Source organism: Conger conger, chromosome 7 (assembly GCF_963514075.1).
Source record: "Conger conger chromosome 7, fConCon1.1, whole genome shotgun sequence".
In the NCBI taxonomy this organism is placed as follows: Eukaryota; Metazoa; Chordata; class Actinopteri; order Anguilliformes; family Congridae; genus Conger; species Conger conger.
The window spans coordinates 28,830,414-28,853,479 of NC_083766.1; the positions used below are offsets into that span (position 1 = coordinate 28,830,414).

The 23,066-nt window shown below is 39.9% G+C and overlaps 1 protein-coding gene across 1 annotated transcript in view; it reads right to left on the reverse strand.

The window, feature by feature from the left end:
• zbtb20 (zinc finger and BTB domain containing 20) overlaps window positions 1-23,066 on the reverse strand; it is a 74,269-nt gene that overhangs the window by 20,232 nt on the left and 30,971 nt on the right. The window contains exons 2-4 of the mRNA XM_061247223.1: window positions 19,219-19,342; window positions 14,956-15,108; window positions 6,706-8,262 (exon numbers count right to left, since the gene is read on the reverse strand). Coding sequence (XP_061103207.1) covers window positions 6,706-8,242 — 1,537 coding nt within the window. The 5' untranslated portion in view covers window positions 8,243-8,262; window positions 14,956-15,108; window positions 19,219-19,342. The remainder of the gene's footprint in view (window positions 1-6,705; window positions 8,263-14,955; window positions 15,109-19,218; window positions 19,343-23,066) is intronic.

A 23,066-nucleotide genomic window follows, 5' to 3' on the forward strand; every position in this document is an offset into this window, starting at 1 on the left:
TTGGAATTTGGACACGGCTGAGCCTGGGGAGGCTATAAATCAGGTGAGCAGCAGTGTTCTGGATAAGCCTCAAAGGTCTGATGGCACAGGCAGAGAAAACAGCGAGGAGGAAGTTATAGTAGTCCAGATATGAAATAAACACTACCTGTTATGGTGACCCTGAGATGACATCTCAATCACCATCAGCAATCAGAAAAACAAAATCACCATTTGTACAGTGCATACAATCAATGCTGGGTGAATGCAGGTAAAAATAACCCTTAGCTGAAAGCAGTTTTCTTTACTGCAAAAATTCTTGGACCCATTATTCATTCGACTAAAATTTGCTTGTTTGTGTTGATGTGTCTTTCAGAAAAGCTACGAAAATGGCAATGAATGAACAACGTGACAATGGTGATATTTTTGTCTGATTTAGTGAAATGGATTTAGGTCGATGTCGAGAGAAAATGTATGACTTTTTATAAGGGGGAATGATTGTTATTATGTGTTGCTAATGTTACCTATGATAATGGATAAAGTTCTCTGTTGACCTTAGCTAAACCAGAGGGTGTATCTTATGGATACCAATCTTCCATTTTCGAACCAGTGAAAGATATTTGTAGTAGTCTTTGTAAATTAACAAATACCAATAAATATTTCTGATAAAACCTTCAGGTAAAGAATATGTGCAAAGATGGTTGTGAGAAGCATCACCTGTATTAAACCTGAGGGCTGAATGGTAAGCATAATTCAGTAACCTCACCGTACTGTATGAGACAGGTGCATGCCTATATAACATCCCCTTAGTCCAAGATGCAGAGAAATATTGCGTCATCTGCCTACAGGACATAGCAAAACAGGATTCCCGTACAGGAAACAGACTCACTTATTTAGAGGACATGGTCTGTGATAGTCTCCAGGCTCCTCCCTATCTGTGTACCTTAACATTTTCCAGGCAGAAGACCTGACATTTGCATATGTCAACCATGTAGACGTATCTGCCTGACAACTCAAAACAAAATTTAAAAAATATATACAAAAATGACTACAGACTTACTTCCAGTCTTCAGTCATGCAAAAATATCACCACTGATACTGGCATAAGATATCAAGCAAGTATTAACAGAATAATTATGTCTCAAGTGACATACTCCCAAACTCTATGCTCCCAGTACCAACCTCCCTTCATTATGTATGTTTTGCATGTCTTATTTGTTCTGCAGGGACAATTTAAAGTGACTAATTTCCACAAAGTTTAAACCTCAATTCATTTGAGCTTATCTGAGGTTAAGTTTACCTCAGGGTTACATTTCACTTTTAGTAGGCCTACATGGCTGAAAAATATTTAATAGAATATTTGTCTTATTTAGGCGGCACGGATGGTGCAGTGGGTAGCACTGCCGCCTCAAAGCAAGGAGGTCCTGGGTTTGAATCCCCATCGGCCGGGGCCTCTCTGTGCGGAGTTTGCATCTTCTCCCCGTGTCTGCGTGGGTTTCTTCCGGGTACTCCGGTTTCCTCCCACAGTCCAAAGACATGCAGGTTAGGCTGATTGGAGAGTCTAAATTGCCCATAGGTATGAGTGTGTGAGTGAATGGTGTGTGTGCCCTGCGATGGACTGGCGACCTGTCCAGGGTGTATTCCTGCCTTTCGCCCAATGTATGCTGGGATAGCAACATTATGCTGGGATGCCCAACATTATAAAAATGCCTAAAGCATATCTGCAAAGCAGCCTATCTGAAAGCAAAAAGTGACAGTGTGGGAACACTGCTGTCACTCATTGTTTGTGCTGATCATGTGCCAACGTAAATTATTGGGGAGAGGCAATGTGATTTTTGACAAATAAGAATTGCAGGTCAAAAAAGTAGGAAATCTCAAAACTCGAGGGAGAAGGCAAAATGGCTGACAGCTGTGCTGCAGATCCCCGAGCTAGTCAGGAAAGACATCTGGGGGTGGTGGTCACAACAAATGGAATAAAAGTGTTAAGTTAGTACACAGTACTAACTCACAGGTAAATGTAGTACTGTTAGTACTTTTAGGCAGTACACAATTAAGTGTTTTAGTAGAAGTAAGCTCAAACTCGCCGCTTTTTTTTTTTCAGATTTGGAGGGTCCGGGTTTGGCCACCATTTACCATGAATCATACTCAAGCATTTCATACTGTACACACTGGCCAGTGGACAATAATGTAACTGCAGGCAGGAGATGTGAAGCCCGATTTGCTTTTTAGCAAAGTTAGCCTACGTTTTTGCATTGGTGGACTATAAGGAATGGACATTATGAATCCGTCTTGCAAAATCTTCCACATTTGGACTGTTTGTGTCTGATCACGCCACCCTCCACTACTACAACTGAAATTTTGAGATGTCGATCTCATCTTGAACATTGTACTGTTTCAATCAGCCTCGGATGTGAACAATTAGGACTCAATCAGATGACACCATTTAGCCACAGTCTGTTTCCACTCTATTTTCAATTATAATCGAGAGCCTATAAACAGCAGCTGAAAGCTGATTGCTTAGATAGTGGCTGAAGCGAGGAACGTGATTTTGTGGAGGACCCAAATCTGATGCAACATTACAGTGAAATGGGAGATTATCTTTCATTTAAAAACACGAAATATAAAAATGATAGTCGGGATACCGTCCCTAATAATACGAAAAGAAGGCAATACAATTGGTAGCTGGACTTGTCTACCTGCACTACCAGCTGTCACCTCTTCTCTGTTCAGCCCCACACCAGACACTGGCCACAGCCCATTAGGAAGTGGAGCAGGAACATCTTGCTAATCATTTAATCAGTGACCAGTTAGTACTGACAATCAGCACTAGCACTGTATATCAGCAGAGGTGATAAATCCTGGTTCAGAAAGTAAAAGTGACTGTCCCAATACTTTTTAACACACTATTTAACTGTATATTAATGTGGGCACAATAGGTAGGGTTTTTTAATGATACAAAACAACTTAATAATACATTATTTTGGAGTATGTTGCTGTAGCTGCGCACAGCAGATGTGGAGAGAGTGTGATGTAAAAGAACAGAGAAACAAGCCTGATACCAAGAGCACAAGGTTGCCATCTGGGTGATGAAAATGTAAATGGGAAATGCTGCCGAACAGCACCAATGAAAGCACACTCTAGAGAATTATTTCTGGGAATATGAGACATTTTGTCCTCCTTGATTTAATTAACAACTGCATGAATTTACCTTTTCTTCCCATTTTGGAATGCCCAATAATCCTCAAGCTGCAACACTCCTCACAACTGCTGTTGTTGATCCGGGAGAACATAAAATGTACAATACATTCTCCCTAACTTAAATGTCTGTACCTGACCATAGACACACACACTCACACATACAGCAGTGCATTTTATCAGGTGCAAGGTTAAATACAAGTGTACTAATCTAGAGTAAGCTAGAGTAAGTATGGGTGACAGTGCAGTATACTGGCTAGGGAACAGGGATTGTACTGGAAAGTAGTGGGTGTCATTCCCAGTTGGGGTTCTGCCATTACAGTCTAAATGTCATAATTAAGCAATAAATTAAGAAGCATCATTTCTAAGTAGCCACTGTACTGTAGACTATGTAACTACTGTGTTTATTTTATCCTTTGTCTTACTTTTATTGTGCAGTTGATTGGCACACAGTTTTATTATGCTGTCCTTTTGACACAATTATTGCCATTTTATTTTGTACTATTTTATGTACTATGCCAATTAGCTAAATGTTTCCATAACATTGATGTGTGATATTTCAGTTACCAGTGGTGGTGTTTATTAGTCAGACGACTGAGCCGCTGAATGGAAGCGTGCCATCACAGCTGTATTGTTCAATTATGTGTTATTAGTGCTATTTATGTAGTGCTATTTGAGTGTAGCGAAAGCCTCACCCGGACTAAGACTCAGTGAGATTAAGACAAGGGAGTCTACCTACGGGATTCCATGAAGGCGGGACTGTTGTTTTATGATTTATTACATTATTAGTAGCAACATTAGCTAAGGAGGTAAGAGCAGTCGTCTGGCAGTCAATCCCCACCCTGGGTGTGTTGAAGTGTCTCTGAGCAAGACACCTAACCCCAAATTGCTGCTGACAAGCTAGTTGATGCCTTACATGCAGCCAGTTGCTGTGTATGTGTGCGTGTGTGTGTGTGTGTGTGTGTGTGTGTGTGTGAGTGTGTGTGTGTGTGTGTGAGAGTGTGAAAGGGTGAATAAGAGGCATCAGTTGTGAAGCACTTCTTATAGAAGCGCTATATAAGTGCAGTCTATTTACCATATTATGGTGCATTCCTCACATAGTGTATTATGTCTCTAGTTTGGCATGAGTGAGCTTACTTTCAGTGCTTTATTGATGTTGCACTTCACTAGTCTGGGAATGTTATTTGCCAGTTATTATTCTGGCACTGTTACTTCACTGTGGAGGATACATTTACGAGCCACAATCAAATCTATGTATGATCTACAACCAAAATGATGGAAAATTGGTTGCTTTTTGCAGGGAGGATGGAGCATTTAGGCAGGATATGTTCAAATGAACGATCACATTGTGTTCAAAAATGGAAAATGTCTTTTACGTAGTACACCATCACAGTTACTAACATTTTACTGACTTTTAATTAAATACATTAGTTACAATAATTTACAGAAACTGTTACATAATTTTTTATAGGAATACTGTCCTTTCCCACATAAAATTAAATAATAATATAAAACATAACATAAAATTCTGCACATTTTTGGCCCAAAATGTTACCATATGAGCATTCAGCTTCTGGATTGACTGGGCAATTAAATTATCCACTGAAGTAACATCGTTAAATAATTTGATTACTATCAGATAGCAACGCTACTCTTTCATGAACATATTAATATCAGTATTAAAGATAATCTGGTCACATTCTAGATGCATTTATTTTAAATTAATTAAAACTATTTATGTGCTGCTATTTTGCCAGGACTTCTTTGAAAAATAGATTTTTAAATGTCAAAAAAATAAATTTACCAACAGTGTGCATTCATTTTTTGTCTCCCTCATTTTGCATGTCCTTTCTTTGAATATAGACTGGTGTATGTTGAGTGGCTCACTGCCTTTACCCAATATTGACAATGACTGCATTATTGTGTGCATGTAAACATGGTCAGTTTATGCACATCAAACATTCCCTTTAAATTGTTATGTCATAATAACAGTTATGTGTATAACAGCCAACATATAATACCGTACTACACAGGGGAATTTTATTTTTCATGACACATGGACAATCGGGTCCTGTGGCAGACCACTACGTTTACCTCAGGTTTACATTATAAAAATGTTATCAACAACAACACTAAATTTTATGTTAATATTATGACTTCTATTACATGCATTTCAGTAAAGTTAAATAATCATTCAGGCAAGTGCTTTTTAAAGCTATAGGTTCAGGCTTGTGAAGTATATAAGCCAAGTGAAAAAATTGTGTGCTGCAGTTCCTGGATACATTCAGCATGAATATATACACAATGTGCTAAAGTATACTTCAAGTATGCTTCAGCAAACTATTTATTCAAATTCATAGTTGCCTCCACCTAGGTCATCAAAATTGGTTTAATTAAAAACAAAAAAAAGCCAAGATAATAAAATACATTTCTTATATACGTTTAATTGTATTTTGGTATCACCCAGGCATCAAAGGTAGCAAGCCTCAGCACACGCATAACCAAACCCTCACAAGTACATCCACAGCAAACTCTCAGACAGACATTATCACAGAGATTTGCCAGTGTGATGCCACCCAGTTCATATAGGAAAAACCTACCACAACATTCATTAATCAAAAATAGTTCAAACTGAAAAACTTTAATTAGGCTGCTCTTACGATTTTAAAGTTGAAAGACATTTACTAATAACACCCAAAATCAAAATGACTATGGCTCTGAAATGTTAAATCTCTAAATGTTCTAAAAAGAATAGAATACCCCAAGTAAAATGAGCTGCAAGTAAGATATTTAAAAAATTGGTAATGCATGGCAGCCATTCACCGTTGGAGTGAGAGTGTGTGTATGAATGGCTGAATGAGAAGCATCAATTGTACAGTGCTTTGGATAAAGGCACTATATAAATGCCAACCATTTACCATTCACACACTATTACAGGGAAGTGCTAGGAAAAGAGCATATCTGCTTGGAATGACTGAAGGCGATGGCCATCATTCAAGGGCTGAAAATTCTCACAAGGGCAAAAACCCGTTCATACCGTAAATGACTGCGTAGATCTAGATCGAAAAAATTAATTAACTTTCATCAATTTAGATCTAAAGTGATTTGTGTGTGACACAGCTAACTGCTGTTCAGTCAGCTAGCTGCCTAAGAATAATGAAAATCGTGTTATTCTTTACAGGAATTTATTTTCTATGAATGATTGTTATTATAAAAAAATTGTTATTATAACCAAAATTTTGAATGGGTAGCAACAAAATATGGTGGTAATCACATGGTATAGAGCAAGGATGATCAAATCTGGCCCAGGAATCGAAATCCAAATAGCTTTCTTTTCTCCCAAGTAAATAAATGAACAATCATTGCTACGGCACATATTCACTCCTGATTCCCAAGTAAAGGGAGGGTGGGAAACCAGCAGTTCCTGGCCCTTGAGGGCCACGATTTGAGTAATGGGTGCTGAGTGCGGTGCTTTGCAATATTGTGCTGTGCCGTGCGGCACGTATACGTAGCCAGAGACGCACATTTACTCACCGGTGTGCACGAACATGTGTTTGACGTAGTTCTGTTTGGCAGTAAAGGTTTTGCTGCACAGTGTGCATTCGTAGGGCTTCTTCTCACCCTGTGCCATGCCGCCAGGATTCGGCTGCTGAGCTGAAGGCTGCTGGGCTGACAGCTGGTTGGAGAAGGAAGGCATGCTGGGAGGTGGAACAGCCAAAAACTGTGGTTGCTGGGTCCCCATAGACTGCGGTAGGCTGAACAGGAAGGGCTTGTTGCTGCTAGCCGATTGTGTGGCAAATAGGGTGGGCAGGTAGGCGTTTCCTGCAGTGCCCATGACTTGTGTGTTGCTGGTCAGAGTGAGGGGCATCCTCAGGTTGCTGGTGAGTGCGTCTGATTGACGCAGATAGAGATGGGCACTGGATATTGAAGGCGATATAACGTGGTTTGCTGGGGGTTGTGACATGCTGAGATCACCTGTGCTCAGGGATTGGCCTCGGTCCTCCGTGTCGTTCATCTGTTCAGGGGAGGAGTCAGTAACTTCTATCTGCAATGGGGGTTCCTCCCCCTGCATCACCTCGCCACTCCCTTCCCGACCAAATCCCACCAGGTACTGTTGCTCTACAGAGTCAGGCTCAGTACCGATGGATGAGCTCACCCCTGAGTCAAAGCTCTCTCCCTTGGGCTCACTCTCTGTACCCTCAGCCTGATCCGTATCCTCTGCGCACTCTTCAAACTCGCTGCGTTCCTGGCCGTAGCAGCCGTAGTCGTAGTCGTCCGCTTCCTGCTTTATCTGCATCCCGCCTGTCTGGATGCGCACCGGCCGGGGCTGCTTGCGGCAGTGAGTCGACTCTGGGGCGCCGAGAAAATGCTCCAACTCCTGCGTCCGCTCGTGAATGCGAGTGATCCAGGCGGGGTCTTGTCCCTGCTGGTCTTTTTGGATAGAGAGGGCTGAGTCGAAGCTGCCCACGATTGCACCTCCGTAGTAGGAGCGTTCCCTGGTGCCGTTCTGCAGCGAGAGGTTGGAGCAGGAATAAAGTGACGTGTATACACGCTCCAAGCTCTGCTGAGACGACGGCTGCATATAACCGGACTCCGCATCGCTGCTGGGACCAGAGGTCGCCGACTCCGGGGTGCCTCGCGGTGTGTCCTGCCCAGAGTCCCCAGGGATAAAAGGCAAGCCACCGGCCCCACCCAGTCCCACGTTCTGCGAGACGATCCGAGTGCATTCGTCAATCACGGTCTTGATCTGCAGGATGCTGGCAGCTGTAAGGATCTGCAGAGCTTCGGACTGGGACACGCGCAGCACTCCGCTGTACATGAAGTCGATCAGCTTCTGAATGGACTGCACAGAGACCACGGAGGGGATCTCAATGTCACTGTAGCCCAGGAGCAGCTTGTCCTGGAAGAAGGGGCTCCCAGCAGCCAACACGCAGCGGTGAGCCCGAAGCATGCTCCCATGGATCCGAACAGTCACGTCACAGAAGTGCCCGCGGTTGCGCTGCTCATTGAGTGTCTCGAGTACAGAATTGCTGAAGTTGTGGAGGTTGATGTTGTGAATGCGCTCGGTCATCCCCTTGCAACTGATGTAACCTAAAAAAAAGAAGATGAAAGAAGAAAAGCAGGGAGACATAAATTCATTGGAAATACTGTAACATGCGGTATTTAATTAATGTTTCAATGGAACCAATCAAAATCATACATTCATTTAAAAAGAAAAAATTACCAAAATCAAGGTTTCATAATTATTGGTGGATGCCAATAATCCTCTGGCAAGGATAACCACATTGAGTCTTTTCCTGTAATTCCTGACAAGGTTAAGGAACATATTTGGAGGGATTTTGGACCATTCCTCTATGCCAGTGGTTTCGGAAACTCTATCCTGTATGCTGGTTTACATTCCGACAACAATTGCAATTCCATAATTTTAATCTGTTATTTTTTTCTAAATTAGGTACTCATCATGTTTTGAGAGATTGATTACATCACTACATGTTATTCTAGTCCATATACTGCATACACACACCAATACATGTTCTTGTACTCAACCTACTGTACCACATGCACACACCACTAATGGGGTGTATTTTTTAAGATGACAGTCAGACCTCTCCTGTGCTGCTCATTAGCTGCGCTGCTCATTGCCTATGCTGCTCTTTCTGCAGCTCACAGAATCAAACTTTCCCCTCCCCACCCTGGCTTCCACCTGTTGTTTTGACCTGCTTCTAGATGGAGCGGCTTTGGTATTTCTCCTCTTTTGTAAAGGAGATGTATTGCGTTCCCTATTTGATGGGTTAGTGCATGCACCAGCGTGCACAGACGTACCTAATCCATTCTGCACCAAACCAAAAAGTAATTACATTGCATATTCATTAATATCTTTAATCTAAATATGTGAGTTGTCCTGACTGAGTTGATCTCAAGGAGAAGACTGCTTTGGTTTTAGCAGTGTGATGCCAACCTGCCAAAATTGGAATACAATGCAAACTGCTGCAAAGATAAAGAGGTCCACTTTTCTTTGAAAGCAATACATGCAAATTTTACAATGACAACAAACACTAACAGCAAAAAGTACTTTCACAGCTGAATGAACACGGACATATTTAACTTTTTCATATCTTATTTATTTTTATTGTAGCAGTGCATGGTTTTAGCTTCGGTTATTACAAATTAACTTTAGTTAATTGAGTATGCTAGGCATATGTACACTATGAAAAAACAAGAACTGCTGAAGTGCCATGTAATGCTCAAAATCAATTACGAGAAAATACATGCAAGTGTATTTTAATATCAGTTTTAATTTCATTGTTTTTACACTGCAGGTTCAGCAGTCCGTTTACGGGTAATAATATGAGCTTCAAGAATCCTTGCTCTGCTGTCTGAATTTCAACAGCGGTAGTGACTCTACAGTTGTCAAATTGTCAACATCGTTGTCAAGTTAAGTTCCGCTTGGTTCTAGGGTGCTATTTGTCAGAACATGGTAGCGCCGTGAATAGGGACTATAATAGAATGTCATTTTCACTGTTTTCTTATTCAATAAAACATCTCGAACACTTCAATAGTCTACTTTTTGCTAGGGTAAGCCAACTTACCACAATAAGTTGGCTAGAGCCTATGTTTCTCCTGACAATGATGTCCTGTATGCAGGCCATTAACTACACGTAGCGACTCAGTATGATGGGGCCAGAATGCATGCACCTGTCCCCACACATGCACACAAAAACCACAATCAACTAAATTATGCAGAAACACTACATATCTCTGATAATGAACCCTCTATGGAATTTGTCATGTATAAATGACAATGAATAAATCTCCTTTGTCCAGTAAAGTTACAAGGTTTGGTCATATGACCTAGCCAGAGACAGTGAAATGCTTTCAAGCACATTGTAGAAAGGAATCACTGTAATTCAAGATTAAAGTCAATAATTCACACAAATCTTGTGAATTAAAATATGTTGTGGTTCCTAAAGATATTTTATATAATATTAATAAGCTTTAGGAAACAATAATATCCACATCTCGAGTGCTTAGGTATGGTAACATTCCTACAGCACATTTCACAAAATGGTGCTTTCCGGACTGTGTCCTTATTCCTATTCCCTTGACCTCGTCATTGGAAGGGTGAGACATTTCTCTATTTTTAAACCATTGTATTCCAAATGCAGGAAATCACAAGTATTATTAAACATGTTCCCCGTGTAGGCTATTTCCCATAGATCAGGGAAAACACAAGCCAATTTCCTAGTTCTGTCTTATTGGGACAGCTTGCAGCCTGCCCTTCTAATGCACCATTTACAATTAATACACAAGCTTATGATAAAGTTAGAAGATTCCACTTAACTGAAAATAACTGTACTAATATAACAAGTTAAAATAAACAACACATTGTTATAAGTGTTTTCATCACATTAAAATATGGGTCTATTGAGATTTGGGTGAACTGCATGCATTGCACTTTCAGTTAACACCCTCAGATGAAACAGGCTAATCTTTGAAATTAATTATTCCCTGTCAAAGGCTATGTAATTAAAAAACATGTACAAGTTATGTGATTTATTAATTCTATGATAAACGTCTATGAAATAGGCTATAACATGGACACATATAGTTGGTTTGTTTTAAGTGATAGTGAATGCACTGACAGACCTACAGTAAGCATGCTTGGTGGCATGGTAATGTGCATCCACTGTAGGTGAATCAACCAAGATTTGTCCTCACAATAGGCAAGAGAGAAAGCGATCCACATAAAGCACCAATTTTCATATAGTCTACAGAGAGGCAGCTCATGCAAAGGTTGAATGCGGTTTTCCCTACTGAAATTTTCATTAGTTTCACCCGGTTTCACCCAGTGACTTGGTTTTAATTATTTATTTTGGCTGTGCTTCTGTAAGTGTGTTATTGCACCAAGTTCATGGTGCTTTGCAGGGTCTTGGAACCCTCGTTATCTTGCTACAGGGCATGGTCATGGAAGAGGTTCACTATGGGACATGGTCATGGCACAGATTTGCTGGAAAAAAGAATCAGGAATGGGGAACAATGGATACATTTTTGTAGTTCAGTGTATTGATCATTTGTATGTAAATGCTACAGTCAAAATTAATTATACAAAAAATACAGTGTATCATGAGGCCCCATTTGAAATGTAGGCTCGGAACATTAGCCAGTTGCCTAGTAACACAGAATAACACACAATGTGACTCAAAGTTCAAAGTTACCCCAGGGATGGGAAGGTTAACTTTGTCTTAAAGTAATCATTTTTATCCATTTTACTCATTTGTGTTAGATTAGGTTTAGTGGAAAAATAAGACTAGTCAAATATTCTAGACTGAGCAGCCCTAGATTTACAGAGTATGAACAGATGAAGGCAATATGAAACCACACCTTAGTAGTCACTTCAGAACAGCGCAAAAGAGAGAGGGAGGGAGGACATTCCTTCAGACCAGATGGGACTGAATAACTGCTTATGACTGTGCATGACTTCCCCAGATTACGCCTGATTTTGATTAGCTGGGTGGCTTTAGGCAAGTAGAATCTAGTGCAGCAAGCGTCTACGTATTGTAAGAAATTGTTCACGTGGCAGATGTGTTTGAACAGATCATTTTGTTCACGTAGCAGATGTGTTTGAACAGATCATTTTGGTGAATGGGGGGCTAAAATAGACAGGCAGGTTAAACATGCTACCAGCTGCAGCCGCTCAAATGCCAGCAGTGTGTTCCCAACAAGGACAGGTTTCATGGCCCCATGCAGGTATCTAATTGTAGCATCACACCATTGCTGTATTTACAGAGTTGCCGTGGTTGTGAGTGTCAAAATAGAAACTATAGGAGAAACTGGCTTCCTTGTAAGGTCTACATTTAGGGACAGCTATTCATGGACAGCAGTGAAGTAAAAAGACATCTTGACAACAACGTGGCAGAGAGACCAGAAGAGAAGCAGAAAGAGACACAGAACCAGCAGAACCTTGCTCTTGGAAATATCCAGAATTATAAATTAATTCACAGAGGAGAGGGTAACAGTAGCACAATCTTCATGCAAATTAATGGCTCGATATAATTTTCATAATATTCTTTGGCGTTTGACTATTAATGCTGTTCTTAGGCAAATAACACATTGCTAATTAGTTTCACAGATAGACGGAATGAAGACTTCTGCAGACACTGAATTCTACTGACATACAAAATATATCACAACTTAAATTCAGTGAAAAAGTAGAACTAGCACTGATAACATGTCCTGTTAAGAAACCTTAGAAGATCATAATATCAAATGAAACTTTGAGGAGAGAAAATCATTGGTAGATGGGGCTTTGGACCAACATATTGCGACACAATGACCTCAAATTATGCATGCCGACTGCAGGAACTCAAATGATAAATCATTGCATTTAATTTGGTATAAATCTTCTTTGGGATGGGAATATTCCTAGGTACAATTGCTTCTTTTTCATTAACATCAAATTCAAATCAGACAGTATTTCGATTTTTTTTGTTATTGTTGCCTCATTGTTGTATCATTTTTTCATTTTCCTTATTTTCCATTCCTTATTGTCTTGGTCCAATGTCATCATACTCAAATGTCAAAACTCTATCCCTATCTATTTCATGGCCAGCCTTATCAATTTGAATCCACAATCCAAAGAACCAATTGCAACCCAGAAGTAGGCAGAATAGTTTAATGTATTTATTAAATAACAGGAGGATCCGGTAAGCAGGGGTTGAATGCAGGCAAACAGGTTATAACAAGCAAAAGTCCAAACATGGGAAGGCAGTCCAAGCAGGCAAAGATACAGAATATACAAAATACAAAAGGCCAAGCAAAGGTGGTAACAGGTCAAGAAATACAGAACAGAAGGCAAATGCAAAAGTCAGGGTACACAAAGGGAGTCGGAACACAGAGCATGCAGGCAGAAATGGCAGGCAGGAAAGTACAGTCAAGACACATAACAACCTGGCAAAGAAACTAGGGAAATAGACGGGTATAAATAGACAGGCAAATTAACTGAAATGAAGAACAGGAGCAGGTGCAGATACACAGGTGAAGTAAATACTACGGAAAGTGAACTAGGACACGAGATATGAAAAACAGGCAGGAAACAGAAAATGCTATGACATGGGGGCACGGAGAATGACAAAATCCCTGTCAATAATGGTGACACCCGCTGCCCTAGAATCCGGGCCATACTCTTCCCACTCCACTAAAAACTGACGAAAACGACCTTGGTGTCAAACCTTAAGTAGAAGGTGAACAGTGTATACTAGTACTCATTCATGTACTTTTCCATGGTCTCTAGTGCAGACAGGAAATAGAATGTGGCCTCTGTGAGGTGCAGTGCCTGGGAGCTGGTTCAGGACTTGTTAAAAACTTGCTGGAGGTCATGGTACAGGGATGGCATCCTTCTGGAATCCTTCTCCAATTTCGCCACTGATTGTGCATCTTCCACTCTGCTTTCCTTTCTTTCCTCAGTACTTGGCTCTCTCTGTCCTCTTGTCTAGCCTGCACATTCTTCTCCTCCCAGTACATGGATGTCTCATACTCTACATACCTCCAGTGCTTGCCTACATGCAGCTGAGAGAAAGTGGGGGAAATCCAGGGACCCAGCTGACCTTTCATCCTACCAGTCTCTCCTGGCGGCATTACCCTTCTGCTGTCACCACCGCCAAAGGTAAATTACTACTAAACCAAAATTCATAACTCAGCTTCTAACACTTGTCAATGGTTCTCTTTTCTCTTCACTTCTCAGCACACTTACCCCCCTATATCAGCCCTCCTTTGCTGCAGATGACTTCGCAGTATTCTAGGATGAAAAGATTTCAGACATCTGCAGTTCTGTCCCGACCACCACCACACCTTTTCTCCACTTTCTCAGATACAGACTCTGATGTTTCCCAGCTCCTGCTCTCCCACCACCCTACCACTTGTGTCCTTGACCCTATCCCTTCCTCCCTCCTCCAGGCAATCACACCAGACATCCTCTGAACTACTGTCCAGTACCTCCTCTTCCTTTCCTATCAGAATCACTTGAATAAGCTGCCTCTAACCATTCCTTATTTCTATTCCTTATTTCCTGAAAGGCATCAGTGACTGAGGAGTAAGTGAAACTGGCCATACTTTGTCCTTTATCTACTTGTCTGTTCGCACTGTCCTTAGAATCCCTGGCTCAAGCAAATAGATGACAAGTACACATGCATAGTACATAATACTATACAAATTAAAGCATCACTTATCTCCCGACTGATGATATCTATATAGTATTTTATATAGTTATTCACCACCTCTTTTATATAGGCATGTTCAAAAATGACTTGGAGAAACTAGAGTAAATGCTTGAATAAATGTGATAGGATATATAGAAAAGCAGGTGCTTCCACACAGGTGTGGTTCCTGAGTTAATTAAACATTTAACATCCCAGTATTTCTCATGCCTGTGAAAGCCCATCTCGATATCATGGCTAGAAGAGCTCATAGTGACTTTTGCAGAGGGGTGGGTGTTGGGCACAGTTTGATAGGAGCTTCAATTACTTAATACTGCTAGGCGAAACTGGTTGAAAGTGCATCCTAAACCATGAGGTCCATGCATTGGATTGATATGCAATAGGTGAGCAATTCTGAAACGGTATGCACTATGCAGTAAGTACAATGTTTTTGCAGCACATATTTCACACCACAGTTGCAAAAGTAAGGCTTTACATGGAAACGTGTGTTTTACAGAAAGTGCAGTGCTTCGAATAAAGTTGTATCTAAATATTTAAATGTTATGAAGCTTTAAAGCAATGGCATACTTACGGTCAGGTAACGTATGGGTTTGTAAGGCTGGTGATATGGCGCTGAGCAGGCTACAAGTTGATGGTGGTAATGGACCAGCTTCATTTGAAAAAATTGGCCATGGTGAAAGATCTCCTTCTTTGCAGATACCAAATGACTTTCAGCTAGTTTCCTCTGGAAAACAAAAAAATGTACACAGAAAAAAGGTTTTTAAAGTGAGGCATTTTATGGGTCTGTTAAAGATAGTGTTCTATGCAACAATTCAGCACAATGATATGTTGGATTACATTAAGATACCATAACTTTAGAAGGGAGGCCTATACACAACTTATTGTTGACTGTATGTGAGTACCTAAACAATGTCAGGGGTGGACAAATTAGTTGTCTGGGCACCCAGGACAACCAGATTTCAGTTTTGGGCAACCAAACCTCAGCAGACAGTCAGATAATTTTGCCTTTAAAAAAAAAAATCAATTATCAAGATTATCACCCATATCCATAATCAAATTACTTACAAGCAAGTTCCCTCATAACAAGTGTTAGCCAGCAAACTAGATACTGCTAGCTGTCTTGTCTTCATAGCTAACAAAAAAATATATGCAACTTGGTAAGACTTTATTTAAAGATATGGTAAATCTGTGTTGAAAACATATGGTTATTCACATTGTAGGATAGCTACTGTAAACTACTGTGCAACTCTGTATAAATTGACAATAACATCACTCAAACCAAGATATTTCAGGTAAAGGGTTTTAATGGTCAACTAATATTTTACCTAAACAACAAAGACAAAATACTTTTGCCTACATTTTGCCATGTAATTACAAAGGTAGGCAACAAAGGTGTGGCTTCAGAAGTATCTTGGTCTTATCTATCACTGTAGTAGGGAAATTAAGTCCATCATGTCGGCAAGGGTGGGCTCATGATAGCTGTGGAGTAGGGTCCTCATTTGCTACTTGGTGGTGGTTGTACAAAAAATAAACCCTAAACCACTATGTATTATGGGTAATCTTGCTACAAATGTCAAAAGAAAATGACTGAATGTCAAGTGGGAACTTCACTAAGAGTGCTACTCAAATTGTGATGATTATAAACAATGATTATAATTTTTTATTGCCATTTTTTCTTTTGCCATATTTAACCTTTATTTTACCAGGTAGTCACTTGAGATCAATGATCTCTTTTTCCAGCAAATAAAATGCTAAACCACAGTCCAATAAATACCCAAACCTTTCTGTTTGATCCTTCTTCTAACACCCTTATTCTGACTACCATCTACCACACCCTCTCATGTTTCAATGGAAGTGGAACTGCAACATTTTAGTACATTTTTGATTTTAGTGCAAGACTGCACCAATGAAAGAAAACAAGTTCAAAGCAGGATTCACCTGAAATGAAACTAGCGTAGCGATATTCTTTGACATCAATTAATGATCGTAGAGCTATGGTTCTGCCACAGTTTGCCATTTGTTTACATTGGCTTGTAAATGGTAAATTGTTGGCATTCATATAGCGCCTTTATCCAAAGCACTGTACAATTGATGCTCCTCATTCACCTGTCCATACACACACTCACACACCAACGTCAATTGGCTGCCATGCAAGGCACCAACCAGCTTGACAGGAGCAATTGGGGGTAAGTTGTCTTGGGGACAAGACCCGCCCTGGGGTGTCTCAGGGACACTTCGACACACCCAGGGCGGGAATCAAACTGGTAACCCTCCAATTGCCAGACGATTGCACTTACTCTCTGAGCCAATGTCACCCCCAATGTCATAAACAAAAGCCTGGCATTGGAAGAGCTTCCAAAGAAATGAAAAGGGTGCCATTGCATTGCCTCTGGGAGTAGTAAACCCAATGTTCACACACATCGCACGAATCAATTCTATTTTACACATGTATATTAGGATTGGGTACTTTATGGATTCATATGGATGTTAGCAGGGTGAATCTGATCTGTATCATGGATCTAAAATGCCATAAGGTGATGTTCTTAGGGTTTTTACAATGTTGATCCGTCAGGTAACTTACTAGCATGCTTAGGAATAGAGATGGAACAGCCGAAAGGTTCACACGGGAGTTACCATGATTTTTTTCAAGATTGAAAGTTTTTCTTTTAGAAAGCTGATCTTCAGGCTGTATCTGGATGGCATTTAGAAAGAATTGAAGAGTTTTGGATTGGTCTGCTTTTAATGTCAGTAATAATGTCAGTACTGAACCAAAATCAAAAAAAGAAGGAACCGATTAAGTATAGAGGTTTGATTGAAGCTGAATAAGCTCCTACATTTAGTCACATGATCTAATCCACTTCTATAAAATGAACACTGGAAATGCAGACATTGGAACCAATGGGAGTGATGAACCTTGACCAATGTGGGTCCAGCAAGCTACTGTCTGAGAAGAAAGTAGCGATTTGGTAAGAGAGTCTGGCAGTTGGAGGGTTGCCGGTTTGATCCCCCGCCCGGGCTGTGTCGAAGTGTCCCTGAGCAAGACACCTAACCCCCAAATGCTCCAGACAAGCTGGTCGGCGCCTTGCATGGCAGCCAATCGCCGTCGGTGTGTGAGTGTGTGTATGAATGGGTGAATGAGAAGCATCAATTGTACAGCGCTTTGGATAAAGGCGCTATATAAATGCAACCATTAGTTAATAATGGCAGAAGGGTCAAGTGTTGGTTTCTTCTTCAGTAGGGGGGTGACATGAGCCAGCTGATGAATGGGAGGATGACAGAAGATTCATTCAGCAGGATAAAACCAGACAAAGGCCCCTTTTAACTGTTTAAAAGTTAGCCAATTGCTAGTGCAAAACCCACAAAACTCCACCAATGATCCCCAATGGAGGAGAGAAGATACATGATGACTTTTCCCTTGGAGGTGAGTAAGAGCAACAGCAGTGAGAAGGTAGAGGCAAATCCACCAGTTGCCAATCGGAAGACAGTGAGAAGCTAGATGCTAGATGCACCCAGAACAGGGGACAGAAAGGCAAGCAATCCAAGATGCAAAAGTGAATAGGTGCGATAAGCAGACACAGGTCTTCTAACCCATAACTCCCATTTACTTCCATTCACGAGAGGAACAAAAATGTAGATGATCGACAGAAACAGGCACCCATATAAAACTTCTGATCACATAGTAACATTCCCCTTATTAACGAAGTTCGCTTTTTTTTTTTGGTAGGGGAGGGCCTCGTATGACAGGCTAGCTCTGCCACTTTCACCTTAAATTAAAACTAAGTTGTATGGAAATGTTATACATACTGAGCAGATCAATTGTAGAGCTTTCATTCACAAGCATAAGCATAAACATACATTTTTATATCATGTTGTGACTACTTTAATGAGTGTAACAGTCTCAGGTTACCTGCACAATAAGAAACAGTTCCAACCAAAATCATATTTAATGTTATTTTTGGAAATATACTATAATAGATACATGAACAACTTCTTGGGGTATAACAGTTCTATACACTGCCTTGGAGCATTAAGTTTTAAAGCATTTTTTTCAGTATCATTCAACAATTTATTCCTGTTGTTAATAGTTCTCAGAACTTCAAAATGACACGAGTAATGAGACAATTACATTATTGAATAACTACTAGCTGGTCAGCTCCAATTATAGCAGGTAAAGCTATATACTTCAGTGTAATCATGAATTCTACTTTGACAGGATAATTTAACCTTCACCTTGCAGCATTATTTGATTTATTTTCAAAAATTATTGTCCACATACTCTGTATAAATCCACAGTCAGTTTTGATTGTTCTAGGCCACTGCAGTCATTTCAGAAGAGCAAGATTACTATAGCACCCACTGCATGCTAAATTGGATCAGGGGTTACCGTGGTTATGTGAGCACCTTCTTGACTTTCAGGTTTGAATCACCACCTGTACACCCACCTTTAATGGAAATTATGGGGTAATTCCCCCTTCTGAATCTGAATTTCACAGAATTTGCCAGGTTTAAGGCACTACCCAGGCAAAGGTCCAGGATTTTATTTTACCCACAATCTGACTTGACCTTTGTAAACTATATGTAGACCCTTCAGTCAATTGATGACTTAACTAAGCCAGGAAATGCACAAAAACAGTACTACAGCCCTACAGGACAGTTTAACACCACCACTACAATATATGAACGAGGTCAATTTAATAAAGTTACTCAGCTGTCTTTATTGCATATTAAACATTAATAAAATATGGGCATCCATCTTCCAGGAAAAAATATCTAATGCACTCCTGACTCAAGCAATACAAGTGCTATTGCATGAGAGGGCCTTTTCCACACTCACCATTCCAAGAGCATGGAAGCTTTTCTCCACACTGCATTTCCTTGCTTCTGGCTCATTCCAGTTTACAGTCACGTCTGTAGATGGATTCTCACAGTCCGCATTTTCCAGTGTGATGTCTCTTGATCTGAAATGAAAATAATCAAGTTTTTCAATACTGGTATAAATAATTTAACGAGTATGTCGCCACTGTGTTCATTTGCATGAATTATTTTGGTAAATTCCCAGATAAATAATTATTTTATAAGGCTATTTTCAGTTTCATATTTCATGTGACAAAATTATGAAGCTGGAATGAACATTTCCAGTAGGACAAATCACTAAATCCAGTTCTGGGATTTGTAGTACGTACACTAAGGTTCCCTTAAAGCAATGCAGCAACAAACACTGTGACAACAGCACTGTCCATGTGAAACTGTGTTATCCAAGTGAAACTGCTATGAATTATTTTGATTGTAAATAAAACTATTTGCTCAGTAGATTGGAGTCCAAATATATTTTAAATATAGAATATATATGTGTATTTGTATATAGTTTTAGCTATTCATTCATTACTGACTGGCAATTCCTCACTGCTTCAGCAATTGTAAAGCTTTTGCTAAAGAAAAGTAACCTGGGATCCTGGGATTCCCTATCAACTACTTTACAATGATGCTAGTAAGAGAGTAGCTTAGAAGTCACAGCTTGTATGTATTGTGTAAATACTATGCATTTGTTTTTAGAGCAACGTTAGAGGTTACTGATGATAGCTAAGTAGCTAGCTTGCTAAGCAAGTGTGTGCCATTTTTTCCAAGTAGTCAATCTAATACTGTGAGACTTCTAAGTAAATTTTAATCATGTTTGTTAAGTGATTGGGCAGTTAACATGCTGGTAGATTAAGTTACTGTCATTCAGTTGTTTTCCTGAAGGTACAGCGTGATGAATCAAGATTTGTTGATATTTCTTAGCATTCATAATGACATTGAGTTTGATCAAATCCCCTACACCACTGACTAAAAACCCACCCCCAGACCATGCCAAATCTTGACATACTGGTGTCTTTATATACCAAATATTTATAATTTGGCTTCATCACGCGATAATATTTCCTGCAACTGGTTGTCGTCCAATTTTTTATGGTCTTTCTCATACTTTTGCTTACTACAACTAATGCCTTAGAAGCGCCATGCCCTACAAGACCATTCTTTTCTAAGACTTCTTCCCACGGTCAAAGCATGTACTTTGGTGCCAGATGCTGAGTAAGCTCTTCAGTGGATTTCCTTCTCTCCCTCAAGGAAGTGCCATTTAAGTGCCGTGCATCGGATGCAGACCGCTTTTTGGGCCTTCCACTGTCTTTTATTGTCTCCAACTTGCTTAGTTTTGTCAAACTTCTTCATGACAGCTTGAACACCATATCTTGAAAAGCTGAGAATTGTTGCACAATGCTATACTTTTTTGTCTGTCAAAATGTGTTAGCTTAGTTATGTTCAAAGCGCTGCTTAAGGCATCCATCTATTCCATGATTTTATTAAATTCCACCACCAGCACTCCTGTTTCTTTGTTTTGTTTTTTTGGAGAATATGCTGTCAAGAAAGTCATAGCTGAAGGACTGAACTATTGCTGCTCAGCATGGAATGGCTTCATTCAAGGAAAAAAACCTTTGAAAAATAAGCAACCAAATGGAGAATATTCATGCGTAATTACAGCACATATTGAGGAGGAAAACAAATTCTGTGTGGAGATGTTGTTTTAATTGCATGACAATCTGGGGGGAAAACACAATTGCATTGTTTCTTAAAGACCATGCCACGAGCATGAGTCTATTGTGATTTCATCATCTTTAGCTCAGTCCAGTACAGTCCATTTGTCTATGATGAAACCATACCCATTCAGTTTTTGTTTATGCCAAGTGCTAAGGAAAATCTTTTTTGGACTGCCTGCAAGGTGCACTGAGGCTCTGGTAACCATGGAGACCAGGGAAGTCATCAAGGGAAAGAAAAGCAGATTTACATTTTAGCCGTTCGGCACCAAAATGATGTAACTGCACAAACTAAAGAAAAATATAACTATCTCAAAATCTTACATTGTACTATACTTACATTCATTTCAATGTTAAATGATGATGATTCTTCTTCTTCTTCTTCTTCTTCTTCTTCTTCTTCTTCTTCTTCTTCTTCTTCTTCTTCTTCTTCTTCTTATTATTATTATTATTATTATTATTATTATTATTGTTGTTGATGTTGTTGTTGCTGTTCATTTGTATTTTTAAGTATATCACTGTACATTGTAAATTTCACTCTTTAGAAATTTCCCACAGAAATGTCAAAAGACTACTTTGAATTTTGGCACAGTATCAGAAGCACTCAGCCAGTTTATGGGCATACGCTATTCAATCACGCGATCATCAAAGGCCCTAATTTGGTGACAAATGCAATACAAACATGGGAGCTAGTGAAATTGCTCATTTTGTCCTTTTCAAACCAAATGCTTTGTCTCCACCCGATTTGGTAGTTTCATGGTCTGCAATGAAGGCATTTGCATCTACATGGGTTTGGTGGTACAATACATTTTAAGCAGCTGATTTCTGATTGGCAGATGGCGGCCATGTTTTTTTAGATATCTTTTCTTCCTTAGAAAGACTCTTAGGGACTTCGGCACAGATGCAGTACACAAAAAGGGAAGGTTAAATGGTACAAGTAGATTTTTTAGCCACGCCCACATAAATGTATTGTCCTGCTATATATTTGACTATGCAACTATGCAGCAATTCCTGCATAACGATTTCAGAGAAGCGTTTTTCAAGAAATTAAAAATGGCGGAAAATCTAAGTCGGCGGAAGTTATGGGTCCCTGAGGCAAAAGTGTTCCTCGTGAGGAGGGGCATATGTCATAAAAGATTTCATGACTGTAGCTGAACAATGCTACATTTTAAATTGTGTTACTTTAAAGGCAGACTATGAATTTCTCGCTCCTGTGTTTACACAGAAAGAAATTCGCAACCGCACCTCTCCGTTGCAGACAACCTTGTATAGCAATGAGCTAAGAAACTGCGGTCTAATATGAATTGTTAAACACGAGCTTTGGTAATGTAAACTGACTATAAAAGACACTAAAACACTTTAATATGAATTGGACCAATAATTATACAGTAAATGACAAATAACTGCACAATGTCCCTGTGTTCGGAAGACCGTGGATTTCAGTCTGCTCTACCTGCACAAAATCATGCATATGCTACTCACAAACGCATCAATTACTTGTCACTTTTATTTTTCATCAGACATCTCAAGTTTTCTTAAACGTCTGGGAGTTTTTTGGATTTAGGCATGAGCTCCCTGACCATGAGAGGAAATAAGCTGGTAGAATCTTCAGAAAATATACGCAGTAACATTAGTACTGTGCAATGGGACCCAGCTCTCACGACTAGCCAGCTGACCTACAAAACTGAATTTAGTTAGCACTGTGGCAACTAATTAATGTTACTGAAAGCTGGCCAATCAATTGATTAATGGTTAATCAAGGCTAATCTTTCACAAAGCCAGCTCGCCACTGTAGTAGCCAATCATCTCCTCTTGCCCCCTTCTATTGGATCATAGAGCGTATTTCTTCAGTGTACTGGGCACATGTATTGGGCAGAAGTGAACACAGTGCAAATGTATCATAGTACTGACTGAACATGTTTGTTTTACAATAATTTTTACATACTATGCCTTTCAGGTCTGAGAACGGCTATCATGTTAGTAACAGTTCTGGATCGCAGGAACGTATTAGCATCAGACAAAAGGCTCACACAATCTCTCGATGCTCCAAAAAACAAATAATCATATTATTTGGCATGATAATGTTAACCCCATGGAGGCCAATGTGGTTGAA